Source organism: Chionomys nivalis, chromosome 15 (genome assembly GCF_950005125.1).
Source record: "Chionomys nivalis chromosome 15, mChiNiv1.1, whole genome shotgun sequence".
NCBI classification, from domain to species: Eukaryota; Metazoa; Chordata; class Mammalia; order Rodentia; family Cricetidae; genus Chionomys; species Chionomys nivalis.
In genome coordinates this window covers 5,287,218-5,305,062 of record NC_080100.1, presented here as the reverse complement: position 1 = coordinate 5,305,062, position 17,845 = coordinate 5,287,218, and the positions used below count along the sequence as shown (strand labels likewise).

Below are 17,845 nucleotides of genomic sequence, written 5' to 3'. Positions count from 1 at the left end.
GGCCTCACGAGGGAGCAAATGAGAGGACTCCCAGAAGGGCTCAGATTCTGAGGACTAAGGAGCCCTGCATCTGTAACCTCAGGAAAGAGAAGGGGATGGCTTTGCAGAGATGAGATGTGGCCAGACTCACCTTGTTTCCTCTAGGCTTTGCCATGGGTACAACAGAGGAAAGCTGAACAGCGGTTTCTCCACGGCACAGCTTTTCCTGCCACAGCTGAAGACCAAAAAGCATGCATTCATCTTTTCATCAACACCATTTAAATGTTTCGTGGCAGGACCTTTTAAAAGAACTGAAGATTTACAGCTAAAGCTGAGTCAGGAAGTCTCTCTTAAATGAGAGCGCTTGCTTGCCTCTAGCAAGCAGAGCAGACCCAAGAAATTACTGCTAGCCAGAAGCCATGCTTTAGTGGTCACCTAGCTCTTTGATAGTGAGACAAACTGACTCCATCCAAAGTGAGTGGTCAGGATGTGCTGATATTCTGCTCCTTCTTTGTCATTTGGGAGGTCTCCTGGGAAAGAGGTATTAATTCAGTCTATGTGACAGAGTAGACAGAGCAGGAAGATCGATAGGAAGACCTGACAAAATGGGCATAGAAGGATGTGGATGTGACCGCAGTCATTCCCCTGGCTACCTAGGAAACAGAATGCTAATGAATTCCCCCTCAGTTCACGTTTTGGTAAACTATAGGAGGACAAATGTGAGTAAGATTGTTCAGGATGTGAATTCAGGTTTCATGAAGGATCCTCGAAGTCTTCCTTCTGTAAAATTGTTGAGTTGTGTCTCAATTATCCCCACACCTCCTCAGGTTAAGAAATAATTTATGGTCCAGGGTGATACCAGAACCTGGAAAAAAAGAACCCTAGAGTTTGAAATAAAAAATATTTGCATGTGAAAATTAACAAGACCTAAAAACTGCTTTGTTGTGGAATATTATTTTAACTAGCCAAAGGTGTGTTACAAAGGTGTTTATGCTGTGCAAGATTATTTTAACTGTGTAAAACAAATGTGTTACATTTGCGGCTGCTGCCTTTGTTTACAATGCATTTGTTTTGTAAACATTTGTTTCTGCTGCCTGTTTAAGACACGGGATTGGTTTTATAAAAGCTGAATGGCCAATAGCCAGGCAGGAGAGGAATGGGCAGGGCTGACAAGCACAGAGAATAAATAGGAGGAGAAATTTAGGCTAGAGGAGAAGAGAAGAGGATAAGGAAGAAAGAGGGGGGCGTGCAGGAGTCAGAAGCTGAGCAGCATGCAGACAGTCATGGAGACAGCAGGAAAGAAATACAGAAAAAGAGAACAGTAAATAACCCCACATCAAAACGTAGGTGAGCAGAAACAGGTTAAGTTATAACAGCTAACAAGAAACGAGCCTAAGGGAAGACCAATCATTCAGCAATACTAAGTCCTCTGTCATGATTTGGGAGCTGATTGTTGGCCCAAGAGAAAGTCTCTTGCACCACGAAATCCTGACCTCTGTACAGTTAGAACGGACATTCAGAACAGAACCTGAGGCATTCACATTGGATTTGGCACTGTCTGCACTGAATATATTTTATGCCTTTGTACCCCATGAAAACTAACATCCATGACCAAGGTGGAACCTGAAAATCAATTGCCTTAAGTCCTTGTTTACAACCCACGCTCGTTATTTGCTTTAAATCCATCTTCATCCCCAAAAAGTTAATCTACATCCTCTTTTCTACTTTACACACTGAACCCACATATGTATTTCTTCACATGTATGCTTTACTTTCAAGATTCAACATATTAGGTAGAATATGCAGTGTATATCATCATATGATTGCATGACTTCAACTACATTTGATGTCTATCCATTTTTTCTGTTCATTTTGTGACTATACTTTTGTAGAGGTAAAAGCACACCCCCCCGTGTGTGTGTAATGAACACATTTATAATTATGAAAATTTTTCTAATAATATGTTCATGGACACATATGTTTATTCAGGTTATTTACAGTTGAGAATAAAGAAGCAATCAACATGGGACACAAAGATCTCTGTAAGGTGTGCAGTTCCCTGAGCATAACCCAGGATTGAAATAGTGGAGACAGTGCAGAGACAAGAACCCTGGTTCCAGTGGTGTGAGGTCATTACCCGTGTGAGTTGCTGACTTGGGAGGTTCCAGGGGTCACTGCAGCACCACAGTCTATGCTGTTGTGGTCTCAGAGGCTACTTTGGTCTGTGGCTCTAACCACAGCCTCTAGATAGTAGACTTCATTGCATCTGACATTAGTGCTTTGCTCCTGCAGGCTCTCAGGGGTCAAGGGGTAGCCAAGGATTTGACTCCATAGTGAGCATCCAGTCCCAACTGCACTGACATCTGAGGCTACTGGACTCAATTCCTGGTTGGAGGATGTCCTCCTATGGCTGTGAGGGTGGGAACCCTTTAACTATATCTACCCTGTACAACCTTGTTTCCACAGGAAAGGTGAAGCCTCATGCATTTATGCTGGAACTACATACTTCAGGCTGGAAAAAGAAATGGATAGTTATCTGTGTTTTGTCAGACAGCTTTTCACCAGGAGATAAACAATGGTAGTCTCGGTTGCAGTTAGGAAGCCTGTTAGCTGTTCTTAATCACACAAGTCATCAAGCCGACCAAGAGGAAGGAAGGTAAGAATGCGGACTCACTGATAAAAGGTACCAAGCCACGTGGCTAACGGAGATAAAAATTATAGGTTAACTCTTCTGATTACGGCGTTTTCTCTTTAGAAGTTCTACTTTTCCATGGGCTACAGGCTGCACTTTGCCTCACCTACTCCTTTGAAATGTAGTTCAAACTCCATATTGAATATTAAAAACCCTCTTGTGCTTTGCATTGGAATCCTATGCGTAGAGTTACATTTTGGGGGGATAATTAACTTGGGTATACAATTTATTTTTGTTTTATTTAGTTTTGTTTCTAATGTCATACCTCCTAGGGAGGGGTGCTTCGCGCAGATTTCTGGGAAATGTAGTCCCCGCGTTTGTGACGTCACAATTAGCCATCTAAGAAATCACATTTCCTGCTTTGATTTCCACCTGAGCGACTTCCCCAAAGTTGAAGGAGAGACCCGCCTGTCTTGTTTTGCTGTTGCCGGTCTGACACGGAGGTTGGTTCAGGGTGCAGCGCAGCCTGAGGCACTGTGCGGGGTGCGGGGTCCGTCTTGGAGGGATCGGACCTGGGTTGGGTGGGAGGGCAGGAGAAGCTGCCTTGGAGGTGCTGTGCTCAACTGACTGGGACGCCTGAGGTTGCAGGTCAGGGGGCTGAGGGCGACAGGGACTGTGCCCTGAGTGATGGTTTTCTTAGGACACCGCATGCAGCCCGAGTGCTCCTCGGGCTTCTGGGACAGGAGAACTGCGCGGAGTAGATGATAGTGCAAGGTCCTGGGTTGCAAGCTAAGGATGGTCAGCTGACTGCCTGCTCCTGAGGGGGAGCTGGGAGCTCACTGAGCAGCTTTGGTGGAGAAGCCTGTTTCATTTCTGACACATCCTATTATGGACACTGTGAGATTTCTCAGTTTCTTATTTTATTTATTTATTTGTTTGTTTGTTTGTTTGTTTGAGACTGTGTCTCTGTAGCTTTGGATCCTGTCTTGGAACTAGCTCTTGTAGACCAGGCTGGATTCAAACTCACTGAGATCCGCCTGCCTCTGCCTCCTGAGTCCTGGATTAAAAGCGTACTGGGATTAAACGCGTGCGCCACTATTGCCCAGCTGAGATTTCTTAGTATCTTTAGAACAGTCGTTGTTTCTGATCTGTCTTTTAGTTTGTAACTGGCCTTATGTATGGTCTCGAGGTTTATGAAAAGATTTTACTGTCCGATAAGCTTCTCTGCCTATGCAGTAATCCGAATCAGACCAAATTAAACGAAATTTAAAAAAGCCCAGGGTTAATGGAAATCAATGCTCCCAGATGGCTTTCCAGCCCCACAGAGATAGGACATGGGGAAGACTGGAAAACCATGTTTTGTTCTTTAGGGTGTTGTTTAAATAAACTGTGGGAGTGGTATTGAGCATCTCTGGGGAGAGGACATTGTTTGGGAGCCATTCTCTGAGGTGGAGTCTGGACTGAGGCAACTCCCAGAGGAGGGGGATTGGGATAAAACTTCAAACATTCCAGATTCTGGCTATATGGATGCTAGGGGCTGAGGTGAAGCTTCCACCCAAACATCTTTCGTATAGGTGCTCCGGCTCCAGTCTGTCTTCTTCCTTTGGGCATTGGTTGATGTAGGGGAGGAGAAAATCAGGAGTTGGTGGGCTCACACTCAGCTAGAGGTGTGGCTGGAGAGGCATTCGGTTCACTGCCATCCTGGAGACCTCAGACATCTGTCTGTTAAAGGAGATGGGAAGGCAGGTTGCTAGGAGAAAAAAATAGATTGTTATTATCAACCCTACAACTGGGGCCTGCCACGGGAAACTGCCAGGAGTGGAATGGAGAAGCACCCTGGCACAGGAGACGGGAGTGAGTGAGGGAGACAGTTTACCTTGTGTTCATTTGCTCTGACGGCTAAAGAACTAAGAAAGGAAAAATATCTGAGGGGCCTCAGGTCTCTGGCAGTAAATTCTGGAATGAAGCGGCAAGGTCTGCCAGGACCAGCTCTATAGAAAGCTGTGACTAGGGGTGAGAGAACACACACAGAGCCCACACACAGAGGACCCTCTGCAGGAAGAAGGAACTGGAGAAGCTGACTCCAGGCCTCACCTTGAGGTCTGGGTTCCCTTAAAGCCTTGACAGGTCCTCATCCCTAACGTAGGCGGACTACTGTGAAAACAGCAGGGTCTGCTTGGCCCACAGTGGTTGTGTCAACGTCTTGATGTGCCTTGAGCTTGTTGAGCTGGTCCAGAGCAGGGTCCCTAGGAACAGGTGAAAAGCTCTCGTGGCCTTGTGTTACACTGCCAGGCTTTTGTGTCAGGTCAGCAGGTGAGGAGAACTCCCAGACCTGTGTGTGTTCCTGGGATTTTAGTAACCAGACCTGTGACAGAAAAGAAACGTCAGTCTCCTCTGAGGCACATCCCTGTCATCTCTGCGTTTGTGAGGGGGAGGCAGGGCCCTCTGGTCCTCCCCTGCTTCACAGCAAATTCCAGGCCAGCCTATTTTACCCAAGTCTGTGACAGAGAGCATTTCAAGTTTAATAATGTGATAAATACTTTCCATGGTTTCTTTCCCATTTCTTACAGTGAACACCCAGCCCACACTGTTGATGTACAAACTATGTGTGCTTACCTTCTGCTGACTCAGCTCACATGTAATTTAAACTTTATATCAAACATGTTCTTGTTAAAGTGATGATTGCATACCTGTTAGCATTTACTCTGTGAGAAAGAATTCTCTTTGCTTCCTTTGAATAGTTCTGCCTATAGTCAACAAACGTTCATTCTTTTTTCCTTGTTAATCTGTGTTAGTTACTCTCATGATCCGATGGGACTTTCTTCTGATTTTCTCTGGTTTCTTACAGTTTGCTTCTTTCAATTTAATCTGAGACTCAGCTGCTGTGATTTCATTCCTGGGTCTTTGTCTGCAGCTGCAGCTGGGATGCCTTCCCTGTCCTTACAGCAGAGGTTCCTCTGTGAGCAGATGCTTCTTACAGTGAGCCAGAACAAAACCACTTCCTGCACCATCCTCCACAGGGGGCAGTGCCATATCTAACCCATAATGGAAACTGGTAGTGTTGAATTCCTGCTCTTCCAGTTTGAGTCCCATTCCCCTAGTTGACAGTTCTTTTTCTTTCCTCCCAGGCTTTTTTCACTGTATTTCAATGTCAGTGTGAGGGAAGGAGTTACTTGTGTTTACAGCTCATGCATGGACCGTCCTGGGTTAGACGTGTCATCTCTGGGAAACTCTGAATCGGAGGTGCTGGGTGATGACACTCAGTTCCTGCCGATCCATCTACCTAATGATGCCAGAGACCACAGAGAAATATTGCAAATGATCTGAGCAGGGGTCAAACACAAGACTAGAGCCTTCATATAGTAGGGATGCACAGTGTAGATATGCACAGTTATGTGCTGTGTGTAACTATTAATTAGAGAAGAATGAACAATGTATCTGAGGTAGATTGTTGGGGTACTTGAGAGAAGCTGCAATGAGGAGATAGAGGGGAAAATGACAAATTTCAATTTAATAAATTTTCACAGAAAAATTACACTCTTGCCAATTGTGACAGTATTGGTGAAACTGGTAGTTGTTTCAGGAAGACAGAGGTAAATGACACACGATCTCATCAATATGTGAAACATATGAGTTGAAACTCATAAGAGGGATTTGTTAAACACAAAACATTATAAGGCACAGAAGTTGGGAAATGTAATGTTTTTTTTTTCCATTTACCGGTGATATCAGGAAGCAAATACTTGGACTTCCTTTTTGTGGATTATCATTTTAACTATGTAAAGAGTTTAACTATGTAAAGAGGTTCCCGTTTGCTTGTGGAATATTGGTCTCACTATGGAAAGACGTGCTGCATTTGTTTACCTTGCCTGCATAAGGCACCTGACTCATCTCATAGCTAAATGACCGATACCTAGATGGGAGGGATAAGCGGGACTTCCATGCAGAGAGAGTAAGGAAGAGGAGGACTCATGGAGACAGACACAGAGGAGGCAGGAAAGCAGGACACACAGAGTGAAATATTAGTCAAGCCCCAAGGGAAAGTGTAGATGACTAGGAAGAGGTTGAATTAAGTTAGAAGACGTAGTGGGACAAGCATAAGGTAACAGCCAAGCTTCCATAGTTAAAAAAAAGTCTCTGTGTCATTACTTGGGAGCTGTTGACGGCCCAAATAGAAATGTTAACTGCCTTGCTGAAGACTGAATGTCCTGGGGCAGCGTGGTGGGAGGGAGAAGCCCCATGACAGTTTCCCAAATGCTGGATGTGCCTTATGTAGGGTGCATTCCGGAGTCTGGAAGGAAGTGTTTGAGGGGTGAACATACCATACCTGAGAATCCAAAGCTTAACCAAGAAATTATTACATAATACCTCATTATTAATTAATTGCTGAAACATCCTGTAGTGATGAAAGGAAAAATGATGTGTTATTGTTTTTATAGATCATTCTGGGACATTACCCAAACAATATAAAAAACAAAAATTCTAAAATTAGAAAATTTTGACATGTGAAAATAGCATCAGCGATTCTATTTCTCAGCTATGCACACTGATGCTCAGGTGTCATGTGTACAAACATGCTTAAAAATACCGCAGCCCCTCCATCAGTACCTGCCAGAGAAAAGGTAGGAAGGGAAAGTGACAAAAACATCAAGTGGTGTGTATTCTATTTTAAATATCAAGCAGTGTTGTTAGTCTTATTTTTGCTCATTTTCTCATATGATCAGATACTTAAATGATATTTAGTCTGTGAGTTCTTCCCCTTTCTTGCTCCTTCTCATGTCCCGGGTCCCTGTCATCTGCATCATTACTGAACTCTGTAGAAATCCTGAGCCCACAGCACAGCCAGAGCTGCTGCATCAGACTCTGTATTTTCATTCCATTTCACTGTCATGATTGTGCACATGAACTGTTGAGAAATCCCTTCCCCCACAATGTGACTTTGTCCTGTGAGGAATGCATGTATGTGTGGTGTGTAGTGGCACATGACACTAAATGCATGTTTTGTGGATGTGTTCATTTTACATTTCTTTCTCAAATGGATCATGTCCAACTGGGCTTACAGGCTCGTTTACCTTGTCTTCACTACCGATGTTCAGTGTGAGATCATGTGAGCACTTCAGGCATGTCTGAGGATATTACTACCTGTGTAAGAACATTTCTAGCTCTCTTTCATCCTGGACAAATCCGTGGTGCCTGTCTGAGGGTTTCTATTGTGCTAAAGCCCGTGATGAGAGACAGCTTGGAGAAGAAAGGGTTATTTTAGACTCCAACTCCAGGTAACAGTCCATCACTGGGAGAATTTCAGGCAGGAACCTGAGGCACGAAATGGAGAACAGGCCACAGAACAACACTGCTTACTGACTCCCCGACATTGCTTTCCCGGACCATGTAGAACTGCGTGCCCAGTGCAGGCACCACTGTAGCGGGCAGCGCTGTCCTCGTAGGAATCACTAGTTTAGAAAATGCCCCTAGACTTGGCTACAGGGCAGTCTTGGTAGGGATTTTTTCAATTATTTCTCTCTTTTCACATTGGCCCTAGCTAGTTTCAGGTCATAGGATAACTATCAAGCTCAATGCATCTTGGTGTTTAAATCCCTAATGGTTTTAATTAAATTAATGTGGTATCATTCAGTGATCTTTATTTCAGGAAATGCTGTCCTTCTCAGATGTGGCCATCGAGTTCTCTCCAGAAGAGAGGGAATGTCTGGAGCCTGCTCAGTGGAATCTGTACAGGGATGTGATGCTGGAGAATTACAGCCACCTTGAATTCCTGGGTGAGCATCTCATCTATAGTGACTTCTTATTTCACTTCAACATATAGCTTCCTCACTTTGTATGGTTTCTCATGGGAGCATTTCAACAGTTTCATATCCATTGTTTTTAAAATAATTATTAAGATCGCTACATTAAAAATCATTTTGGGGCTGGAGAGATTGCTCAGTTGTTAAGAGCACTGACTACTCTTCTAGAGGACATTAAGTAGAAGGAAACTGCTCTTTCCTTCCCGGCCACCCAGACCTGAGTAATCAGACAAAAACTATATTAATTATAACACTGTCTGGCCTGTTAGCGCAGGCAGGAAATCCCGCATCACCGGCACTCCTATGGCAGCTCACAGTTGTTTGTGAACCCAAGGTCTGACAACCTCATGTTATGTGATGTTTTAATTGTGTTGTATCCTGACAAATAAAGCTTGATTAGAGTCAGGGGACAGAACTAGCCACCAGCTGACCATAGAGATATGGAAGACAGTAGAGAGGGGAACAGGACGTGGAAAGCTGGGCTGAGACAGGAGCTCTGCCCTTTGGATGCTGGGATGGAAGAGGTAGGGCATTACTGTGCTTCTCTGATCTTTCATTTCCTTAGCCGATATCTCACTCCAGATGTTTTATTGATAAAGATTAATTAAACAAGTCAACCTCATACAGACATACATCCAGAGAAAACACTAAAACATATGAAAAATTAAAATAAAAAATGAAAACAGGAAGATTGCTTACACTGTTTGCTTCTTTCTGTGTTTCACCTTTCCGAGATGGGTATGTCTTTCCCTGACTCTAGTGGGACGTTTAGAAATTCAGTGGCATGAGAGGTGGAGCTCACTTTTTAAATGAACTGTTTTACAATTCTAAGTTACTGTTTTTTCCCCTGAAATGAAACTCAGACTCTGGGTGCTGTAGACTCCTTCATGTGTTGTGATCCTGTCTGAAAACACTTAAGGAACTGATTGTTTGCAATCATTTGTCACCTCATCTCTGTCCTTACAAGTCATGTACAGGAAGGGACATGTCAATTCTGAGTAAAAAACACATAAACAACTTTTTCTCTTTATCTATACACAGGTCTTGCTGTTCCTAAGCCACAACTGGTGACATTTCTGGAGCAAAGACCAGAGCCTTCAGATGGGGAGAGACAAGCAGCAGCCAGCGTGCACCCAGGTGTGTAGGAATGAGGGGATGGGGCAGAGCTGAGATCCTGAGATGCAACAGAAAGTGAAGCTTTCCCCTTTACCTTGAAACATGTTACTATGGGAATCATTCTTTAGGTCTCTCCTTGTCTTTGTTGTCAAAGCTGGTGTCTCAGTTTTATGAGGGTTTAAGTCTCTTATACTTTGGATTTCCCCAATTACAAGCTATTCTTCTAATTACAGTGACTGCCAAGGTTTTTCTTTTGTTGATTCTCCATTGTTGCTTAAGACTCAGGGAAATAGAACTGAGAACTGTAAAGACCGAGAGTCTTTTATTTACAGAGGTTGAGAGCAGACTCATGCAAGAAAGTTCCCTACACAAAAGTAACCATAGTGGGCTAATAAAGGGAAACCCACAGTTCCGTCACAGAGAGGTAGGCAGGGACAGAGGCTCAATGGTGTCAGTTCTGTTGGTCAGAACAATTGGGGGTTGGAAGCATTGGATAAAACTCAGACGAACCAGATGCACTTTGGGCAGTGCATTCCCCACTGATCTTAGGGAAGAACCAAAGCATTAGCATATCGTATAAAGGGGATGTGTGGGCCTCTAGGTATGCTAATTTAACAGAGGCGGTTTGGTTTTTTTCAATACTTTTACCCCCAATTGCTTCAGCAGGTCATGACCATTAGACATAGGAAGATATGACAGGACAACCCGCAAGGCCTTACGCTTTTGATTCAGGAAGCCCATCAAACCAGTTATGGGTTCAGTGTTTGTGTGCTCTCTTTCATGACAGTTAGTAAATTTAAGCCTTTTAGTGAATTGTAAGGCTCCATGGGTTTTTCAGGGCTTTTTTTTTTTTAAGTTAATTTATCATGTACAAGGACTGGTATTTGTATATATATGTAGTAATAACTTGGTAAAGAAATTATAAACTTTTATGTGTCAATCTGTTGCTTTCAGGTGCATCAGTACTGGTAAAACATTTTGTGTTAGATATATTCATGGTAGCCACTGTGACTAGAAGTATAGGAAGCATTATGGTTAATGTTTCCATGAGTTCAAATGGACGAAAATATCTTGTAGTGTCTTCTTCTCGAGGTCTCCTCTCGATTCTCAGACGTCTTCAGTGTATATTTTCATTAGCCCAGGTTTTTAGTGGGATCAGCACTGATGAGTTTAGGCAGTGTTTTTCATCAGCAACTTGATGGATCAGCTCTGTGCTGGCATCCTATACCAAATAACCATACAGTGACTTTATATTAATGATAAATACTCGAACAACAGCTCAGGCTTATTACAAATTAGGTCTTACATTTTCATTAACCCCTATGTCTTCTACATTCTTACACATGGCAGTACCTTTTCTTCATATTGTATGTTTTTCTCTTTCTTCTCAGAATCCTGGTCACTTCTCTGACTCTGTTTTTCTAATGCCAGGATTTGGTCAGCCCCAAAAATTCTATTTAACCATAGACATACCAGTTTTTTATTAACAATAAAAGCAACACATCTTCACAGTGTAGAGAAAGATTATTCTACAGCATTTCCCACTTTTTGTCTAGTTGAAAAGGATGGTTTTAACTTTAACATAGTAAAAGTACATGTAACAAAAATAGCCTCTCATGTTGTTGGAAAAAATCATAACCTCTCTCCCTTCTTTTTTCCTTTTAAGGTCAAGACATGTTAAAAACTATATCTGTTGCTTTAATCCAGCAGTTTTCACAATCCAGTGAGTGTCAGCTGCTCTCATTCCTTCTTTTTAGCAGTCAGAAAATCTGCAGACAACACAGTAACACATGAATTCCAGACACTCTGTGTATTTTACTTCTTTGTGTGTCTTTACCTTTCATATTACTTTATTCCCTTTTAAAGAATTTTTGCTTTATTTTAAAAGTATGTGTATATTTGTATGTATATTCTGACCATCTCTACTATTTTTCTCTTCTCCCACCAGACTTTGTACATTTTTAAACACTGTAACCTATTTAAAGATTTTTTTTTTTTAACCATCTGGATCCGTCTTTCCTGAACATCTGTAACCTTTTCTGTCCACATGAGCAAAACCCCAAACTCTGCCACCCACTGCATGGGTGGAGCTCAAGCTGGTGGCTCAAATCCGTAGGCAGCTGTCAGGAGATGCTTGTTTGTACTGCAGCCCACATGAGAGACAGAACACTAGCAAGATGCATTTGGCTCTGCTTTTGTGTAGTGAGAAGTTTTTTTGAGCTTTCTCAAGCCTTAGTAGTCAAGGCTGTGTCGGGCTGGAATGCCATTTGTAGGCAGAAGTTTCTGTCCCAACAGCCCTACCAAAATAACTGAAATGGAGATACTTATGAATTGTAAATGCTCAGCCGATAGCTTGGGCTTATTTTTAGCTGGCTCTTACTTTTTAAATGAGCCCACATTTTTTTGACCCTCTATCACATTGCAGTTCCTACTTTCAATATGTACGCTCACCCTTATTCTCTGCATCTTCTGGCAACTTCTTTCACTCCGCCATTCTTCTTTCTGGCAGTCTTTCTTCCCAAAAAATTCTGCCTAGCCATTGACCCATCAGTGTTTTAATGATGAGAGTAAGACATATTCATATCGTACAAAAAGATGATCCATAGCAGAGGAGCTGGTCCAGATGTCTCTGGCAGGTGACTCGATGGCTGCTCTGGGTGAGCTTTCACAGTCGACCTCACCTCTCCTCAGGCTGTGTTGCTCTTGTTACCTGATGTGGTGGGTCCACACTTGGCACATGTGACTTAGTTTGAATGAGTGCCCAGAGTTTATCCTGTTGTGCTGACTGTCCCTCTGGCAGAGCCTCGGTCACATCTACCACTTTGCTGAGGACTGCTTACATAATTTTCCCTCGACATCTCACCTGTGGGATTACCTTTGTTGAGAGGAGGATATTCAAAGACAGGGTACAGGGCATGGCCATTTGAACCACCATGAAATTTCCTTAACAAGTTGGGTGGTAGGCATAGGTTTAAGGGTCCCCTCGGTATGCTAAACTATCATATTGGGAGACATGGAATACAGAGAAACTGCAGAGGGCTGGATAATGGAAGGTAGAAATGTTTTTCTTCCTCTAATATAGTGTTTAAGACCAGCCTGGTATAGATAGTGAGTTATAGGAGACCAAGATCTTCATAGAAAAACCTTATCTTCTAAAACAAAAACAAACAAAAAGGGAAAGAAGTAATTTTTTAAAAATATTTATTTATTATGTATACAATATTCTGTCTGTGTGTAATACATGCAGGCCAGAAGAGGGCACCAGACCCCATTACAGATGGTTGTGAGCCACCATGTGGTTGCTGGGAATTGAACTCAGGACCTTTGGAAGAGCAGGCAATGCTCTTAACCTCTGAGCCATCTCTCCAGCCCGGAAAGAAGTAATTTTGTCATCTCTTTATTGACAAATATATTGTCTCAACCAAATTTACATTATGCACAGGTGAATCTGAAGGTTTTTTGTTTTGTTTTGTTTTACCATGACTCAATATGTTTCAGGTGCATATTTTCTGGTCTTTCAAATAAAATGTAAAATAATGTCCTGAATTTGAACTATAAATTTTGTCTTTATGTACACTATCTACATGTGCAGCATATCTTTTGTACTCCCCAAGTACAACTATATGTGCAGGATAAAATGTTTGTATTAGACTCTGTCTCAAATTTACAAAGTCAAAATTAACTTTCTCTTTCGAACTCAGCTACGTTCTAATTTCATGGGTGTCCTGCAATATAAAATCTCTATTTATTTGATAGAGTTATTTTTGTTAGTAAAATGCCCTTGCAACTTACTTAACTACTTAACTTTGAATTATATGCCATTATGTCTATGTTCTATTTGGATATTTTATTATTCTACTTAAAGTATAGATTATTTCTACCTACTGTATCTTATCATTTATACTTCGTGCCTCTAAGTTTTGAAATGACTCTCTTTTTTCACTGCTTCAAGATGTATTAATAAATGTTTTCTTCTAAAGATAAGCATTGTAAGTATGAAAAATATTTTCTACCCTTTGTTCATATCTCAACGTTTGCTCCACAGGATCAATGCCTGAAGATTATAGCATTTGCTCCAAGGCCATTGATTATAACTCACTACATATTCAATGCCGGAGAATTCATGCAAGGGAGAAACCCTACAAGTGTGAAGAATGTGGTAAGGGTCTTAGTTCTTCTAAAGCACTTTCCATGCACCAGAGACTTCACACTGGAGAAAAACCCTACACGTGTAAAGAATGTCACAAAGCCTTCAATACTCGCTCATCACTTTTTATACACCAGAAAAATCATACTGATGAAAAAACCTACAAGTGTGGAGACTGTGGCAGATCATTTTACTATCCTTCAGTGCTGAAGCAACATCAAAGGATTCATTCTAGAGAGAAAACCTACAAATGCGAAGAATGTGGCAGGTATTTTTGCTCATCTTCATACCTTAGACAACATCAAAGAAAACATACTGGAGAGAAACCATACAAGTGTGAGAAGTGTGGCAAGTGTTTTTGCTTCACTTCATTCCTTCGGCAACATCAAGCAATTCACTGTGAAGACAGACACTACAATTGTATGGACTGTGGTAAAAGCTTTAACTCTCTTATATACCTTAGACGACATCAAACAATCCATTCAGCACACAGTCCTTATACCTGTGTACACTGCGGCAAATGGTTTTTCTATTCTAGGGATCTTCAGGATCATCAAACAATTCACACTGGAGAGAAACCCTACAAGTGTGACGAATGTCACAAAGCCTTTCATTACCACTCATCCCTTAAGACACACAAGAAAGTTCATATGGAAGAGAAACCCTTCAAGTGTGAGGAGTGTGACAAAGCCTTTCATTATCACTCATCCCTTTGGCGACACAAGAAAGTTCATAATGGAATGAAACCCTACAAATGTACAGAGTGTGACAGATGTTTTAACTCATCTGTATCCCTTAGACAACATCAAACAATCCATTCTGAAGAAACTTGTTATACCTGTGTACACTGCAGCAAGAGGTTTTCAAATTCAAGATATCTTCAGGATCACCAAAGAGTTCATACTGGAGAGAAACCCTACAAGTGTGAAGAATGTCACAAATCTTTTCATTATCAGTCTTCCCTTAGGAGACACAAAAAACTTCATACTGGAGAGAAACCCTTCAAGTGTTGAGAATGTCACAAAACGTTTTATATTAACTCATCCCTTAGGACACACAAGAGACTTCATACTGGAGAGAATCCCTACAAGTGTGAATACTGTGACAGATGCTTTTCCTCATCTTCATCCTTTCTACAGCATAAAATAAATCATTTTGTATAGAAACCCTAAAGTTGTGGGGAATTTATCAAAGACTTTATTAATCTTAATATCCTTATTCAATGCATGTCATAGTTAATACAAGAGATAAATCCATCAAATGTCTTAAAAAGTTTACTTCTTCAAACCTGAAACCACATCAGATGATTCATTCAGACAGCAAACTTCATGAGTGTGTGAAATGTGGTAAAATCTTTGCCAACAAATCAAGTATTATCCACCTGAAATAAGTTCATCACTTTGGAATGTCAATATCAACATGTAACTTACAAGAGCACAAATACTAAGAATGTCATCAGAGAACAGCAGAGACTTCTCTTTCCTGTAACTCCCCACAGTTTGTTCAGTGTGTTTGGAACTTGCCTTTATTAATAAGTCTCTATCTTCTGTAACTATAAATGCTCCCTGAAACCTTGCCCATGTCATAGCTTTGTTCATTGGTTGCCCAGAATATGAGATCTGGGCTGTGGCATCGTTACTGTTGTTTTTCTCAGTGGACTCATCCAAGCTGTTGTAACTCCTCCTTGGTGTAAGAGGCTCCGACTCTCTGAGCTAGCAGATTTTCACCCAGCATTTGAATCTATATTGATAATCCTTATTGGTAAAATAAAAGGACAGAGACAGAGTTAAAACTGTATAAATACTCTTGCCATCTAAGACACCCACAGCAAGGCAGCAGCTGTGGCTGCAGAGGTGCAGCCGTCGGCTGAGGTAGTGATAGTTTCAGGTGCAGCAGCTGTGCCTCAGATAAAAACAGCAGTGCAACAATTGCATTAAAGCTCTGGGGTAACCAATCATTTTCTGACTGCATTTGAAGTTCCTTCTACAAGCTGTAACTCATGTGATGTTAATTTGTTGGTAAACTTGTGCCTGACTAGGTGATAAGTCCTAGGGAGGATTTAATGCTGTCATTCTAATGAGTGGACAGTAACTAAATGAACCCAAGTTCTCATCTTTATACCCACAGTCAGGCACCTCTCAACCTTCACCAGAATGTATTAATTGTGTAGTAGATGGAGAAGACTACAGAGATGCAAAATGATCAAAGTGTGGAGAATATTCCTCTGTGGAGGACCCTAATCCATAGGTGACACCTGCATCACACATCGTAAGTGATTTCCCTTGCACACATCTAAAGCCAAAAGTCATGGAGAAGAGTTGGAAAGAATGTCAGAGCCAGGTATAGTAAATGTGTGCCCTGAAGCAGTAGAAATATTGAGTCATTTCTAGAACAGTGAAACATTGATAGAAATGTTAATACCAATTAATACATGAATACCCTGTGATTATGACTATGTGGATAACACTTATATAAGCTGAACCACAGCATACAACAAGCATGGTTATGTAATGGTGTAGGAGGTCCTTCTGTATTTGTGTTGCTTCCATTGGTTAAATAAAGAAATTGCCTTGGCCTTTTGATAGGGCAGTACTTAGATAGGTGGGAAGACAGAACTGAATGCTGGGAGGAGGAAGGAAGACAGGGAGAGCCACCATGAAATCTCCAGGTCAGAGACTCTGAATCTTTCCCAGTAAGCCACAACCTCGTGGTAATACACAGATTAATGGTAATGGATTAGATCAGGATGTGAGAGTTGGCCAAGGAGAGGCTAGATATAATAGGCCAGGCAGTAATTAAATGAATACAATTTCTTTGTGGTTATTTCAGGGGTTAAGCTAGCCAGGTGGCTGGATGCAGTTCACTCTTCCTTACTACAGCATAAGGCCCTTACTGTCTGACCTCAGTTGAGATGTTGGCAATTGCTGACTCCTAAGGAAGGCAATCAACCTGGTTACCTTCCAGGTTCCACTCAACTCTCATACACCCATAAACATTGAGGAAACACTAAGTGCATTGAAGAAATAACAAAGAAAAGGCCTACCATGTTGTGAGAGCAATGTGTTTTCAAGGGTAAGAAGTAATAGGTGAAGGAATATGGAACTTTAGGTAAAAGATGCAACATGCATGTATTAAATTCTCCCCAAGTAAATATCATTTTAAAGTTTGTTGGTTTTGTACATGTCCAAACTTATTTTAGCAGTGATTACAGTACCTGAATCTGGCTGTCATGAAGTTTACAGTGGGTCAGCACCCTTACAGGGAAGGCCTCACGAGGGAGCAAGTGAGAGGACTCCCAGAAGGGCTCAAATGCAAGGACTAAGAAGCTCTGCATCAGTGTAACCTCGTAAGAGACAGGGATGGCTTTGCAGGGATGAGATGCAGCCAGACTCACCTTGTATCTTCCCCTTGACTTTGTCATGCCTACAACAGAGGAACGATGAACAGTGGCTTCTCCACTCTCCCCTCTCTCCTACATCCACAGTGAGCACAGCTGCTTTAGTTCCTGGTCTTCCATCATCATTAAAGTTGGGAAAGCACTGTAGCTGTCAATTGAACTTGGTGGATAGAAAGTTACAAAAGAACATATCCTATAATTCCTATCATTGAGTTTTTAAAACAGTTCATTAACATGTAAATGCGCAAATTAGAGGAAACAGAAATGTGCTTCTGCCTTCAAATTCCATCTCAGTTAATAACCAAGAATGGCTTCTGTGTAGAAAGGCTTTGTTTTTCTTTTAATTTCATGCAAATTTATTTTAATATAAATTTATTTAAGTCACTTTGGTCCCACCATGTCCTTGGGTTTCACCCACTCATGAACTGCTCTGCTGTGAGGTAGCCAAGCTCAACTGCTGTTTCCCTTAAAGTTGATCCTTCCTTGGGTGCGCTCTTGCCAATCTTTGCTGCTTTGTCATACCCAATAGGAGGATTAAGAGCTGTCACCAACATTAACGACTCATTCATTAGCTCATTGCTTATGTTGGTATTCGTCTTGGAATTCTTTTTTTTATTGATATTTATTGAGCTCTACATTTTTCTCTGATCCCCTCCCTACCTCTCCCCTTCCCCCTTCCATCCTCCCCCACGGTCCCCGTGCTCCTTTTTCTCAGGAGATCTTGTCTTTTTCTACTTTCTACTTCCCATGTAGATTAGATCTATGTATGTCTT

The 17,845-nt window shown here is 41.7% G+C and overlaps 1 protein-coding gene across 1 annotated transcript; it reads left to right on the top strand.

The window, feature by feature from the left end:
- Window positions 1-3,012: 3,012 nt before the first annotated feature.
- On the top strand, window positions 3,013-15,564 carry LOC130887592 (zinc finger protein 58-like). The gene is given in 4 exon segments (XM_057790113.1): window positions 3,013-3,114; window positions 8,259-8,385; window positions 9,454-9,549; window positions 13,574-15,564. Coding segments are annotated over 3 exon segments (1,485 nt in total). The 5' UTR covers window positions 3,013-3,114; window positions 8,259-8,261; the 3' UTR covers window positions 14,839-15,564.
- The last annotated feature ends 2,281 nt before the right edge of the window (window positions 15,565-17,845 follow it).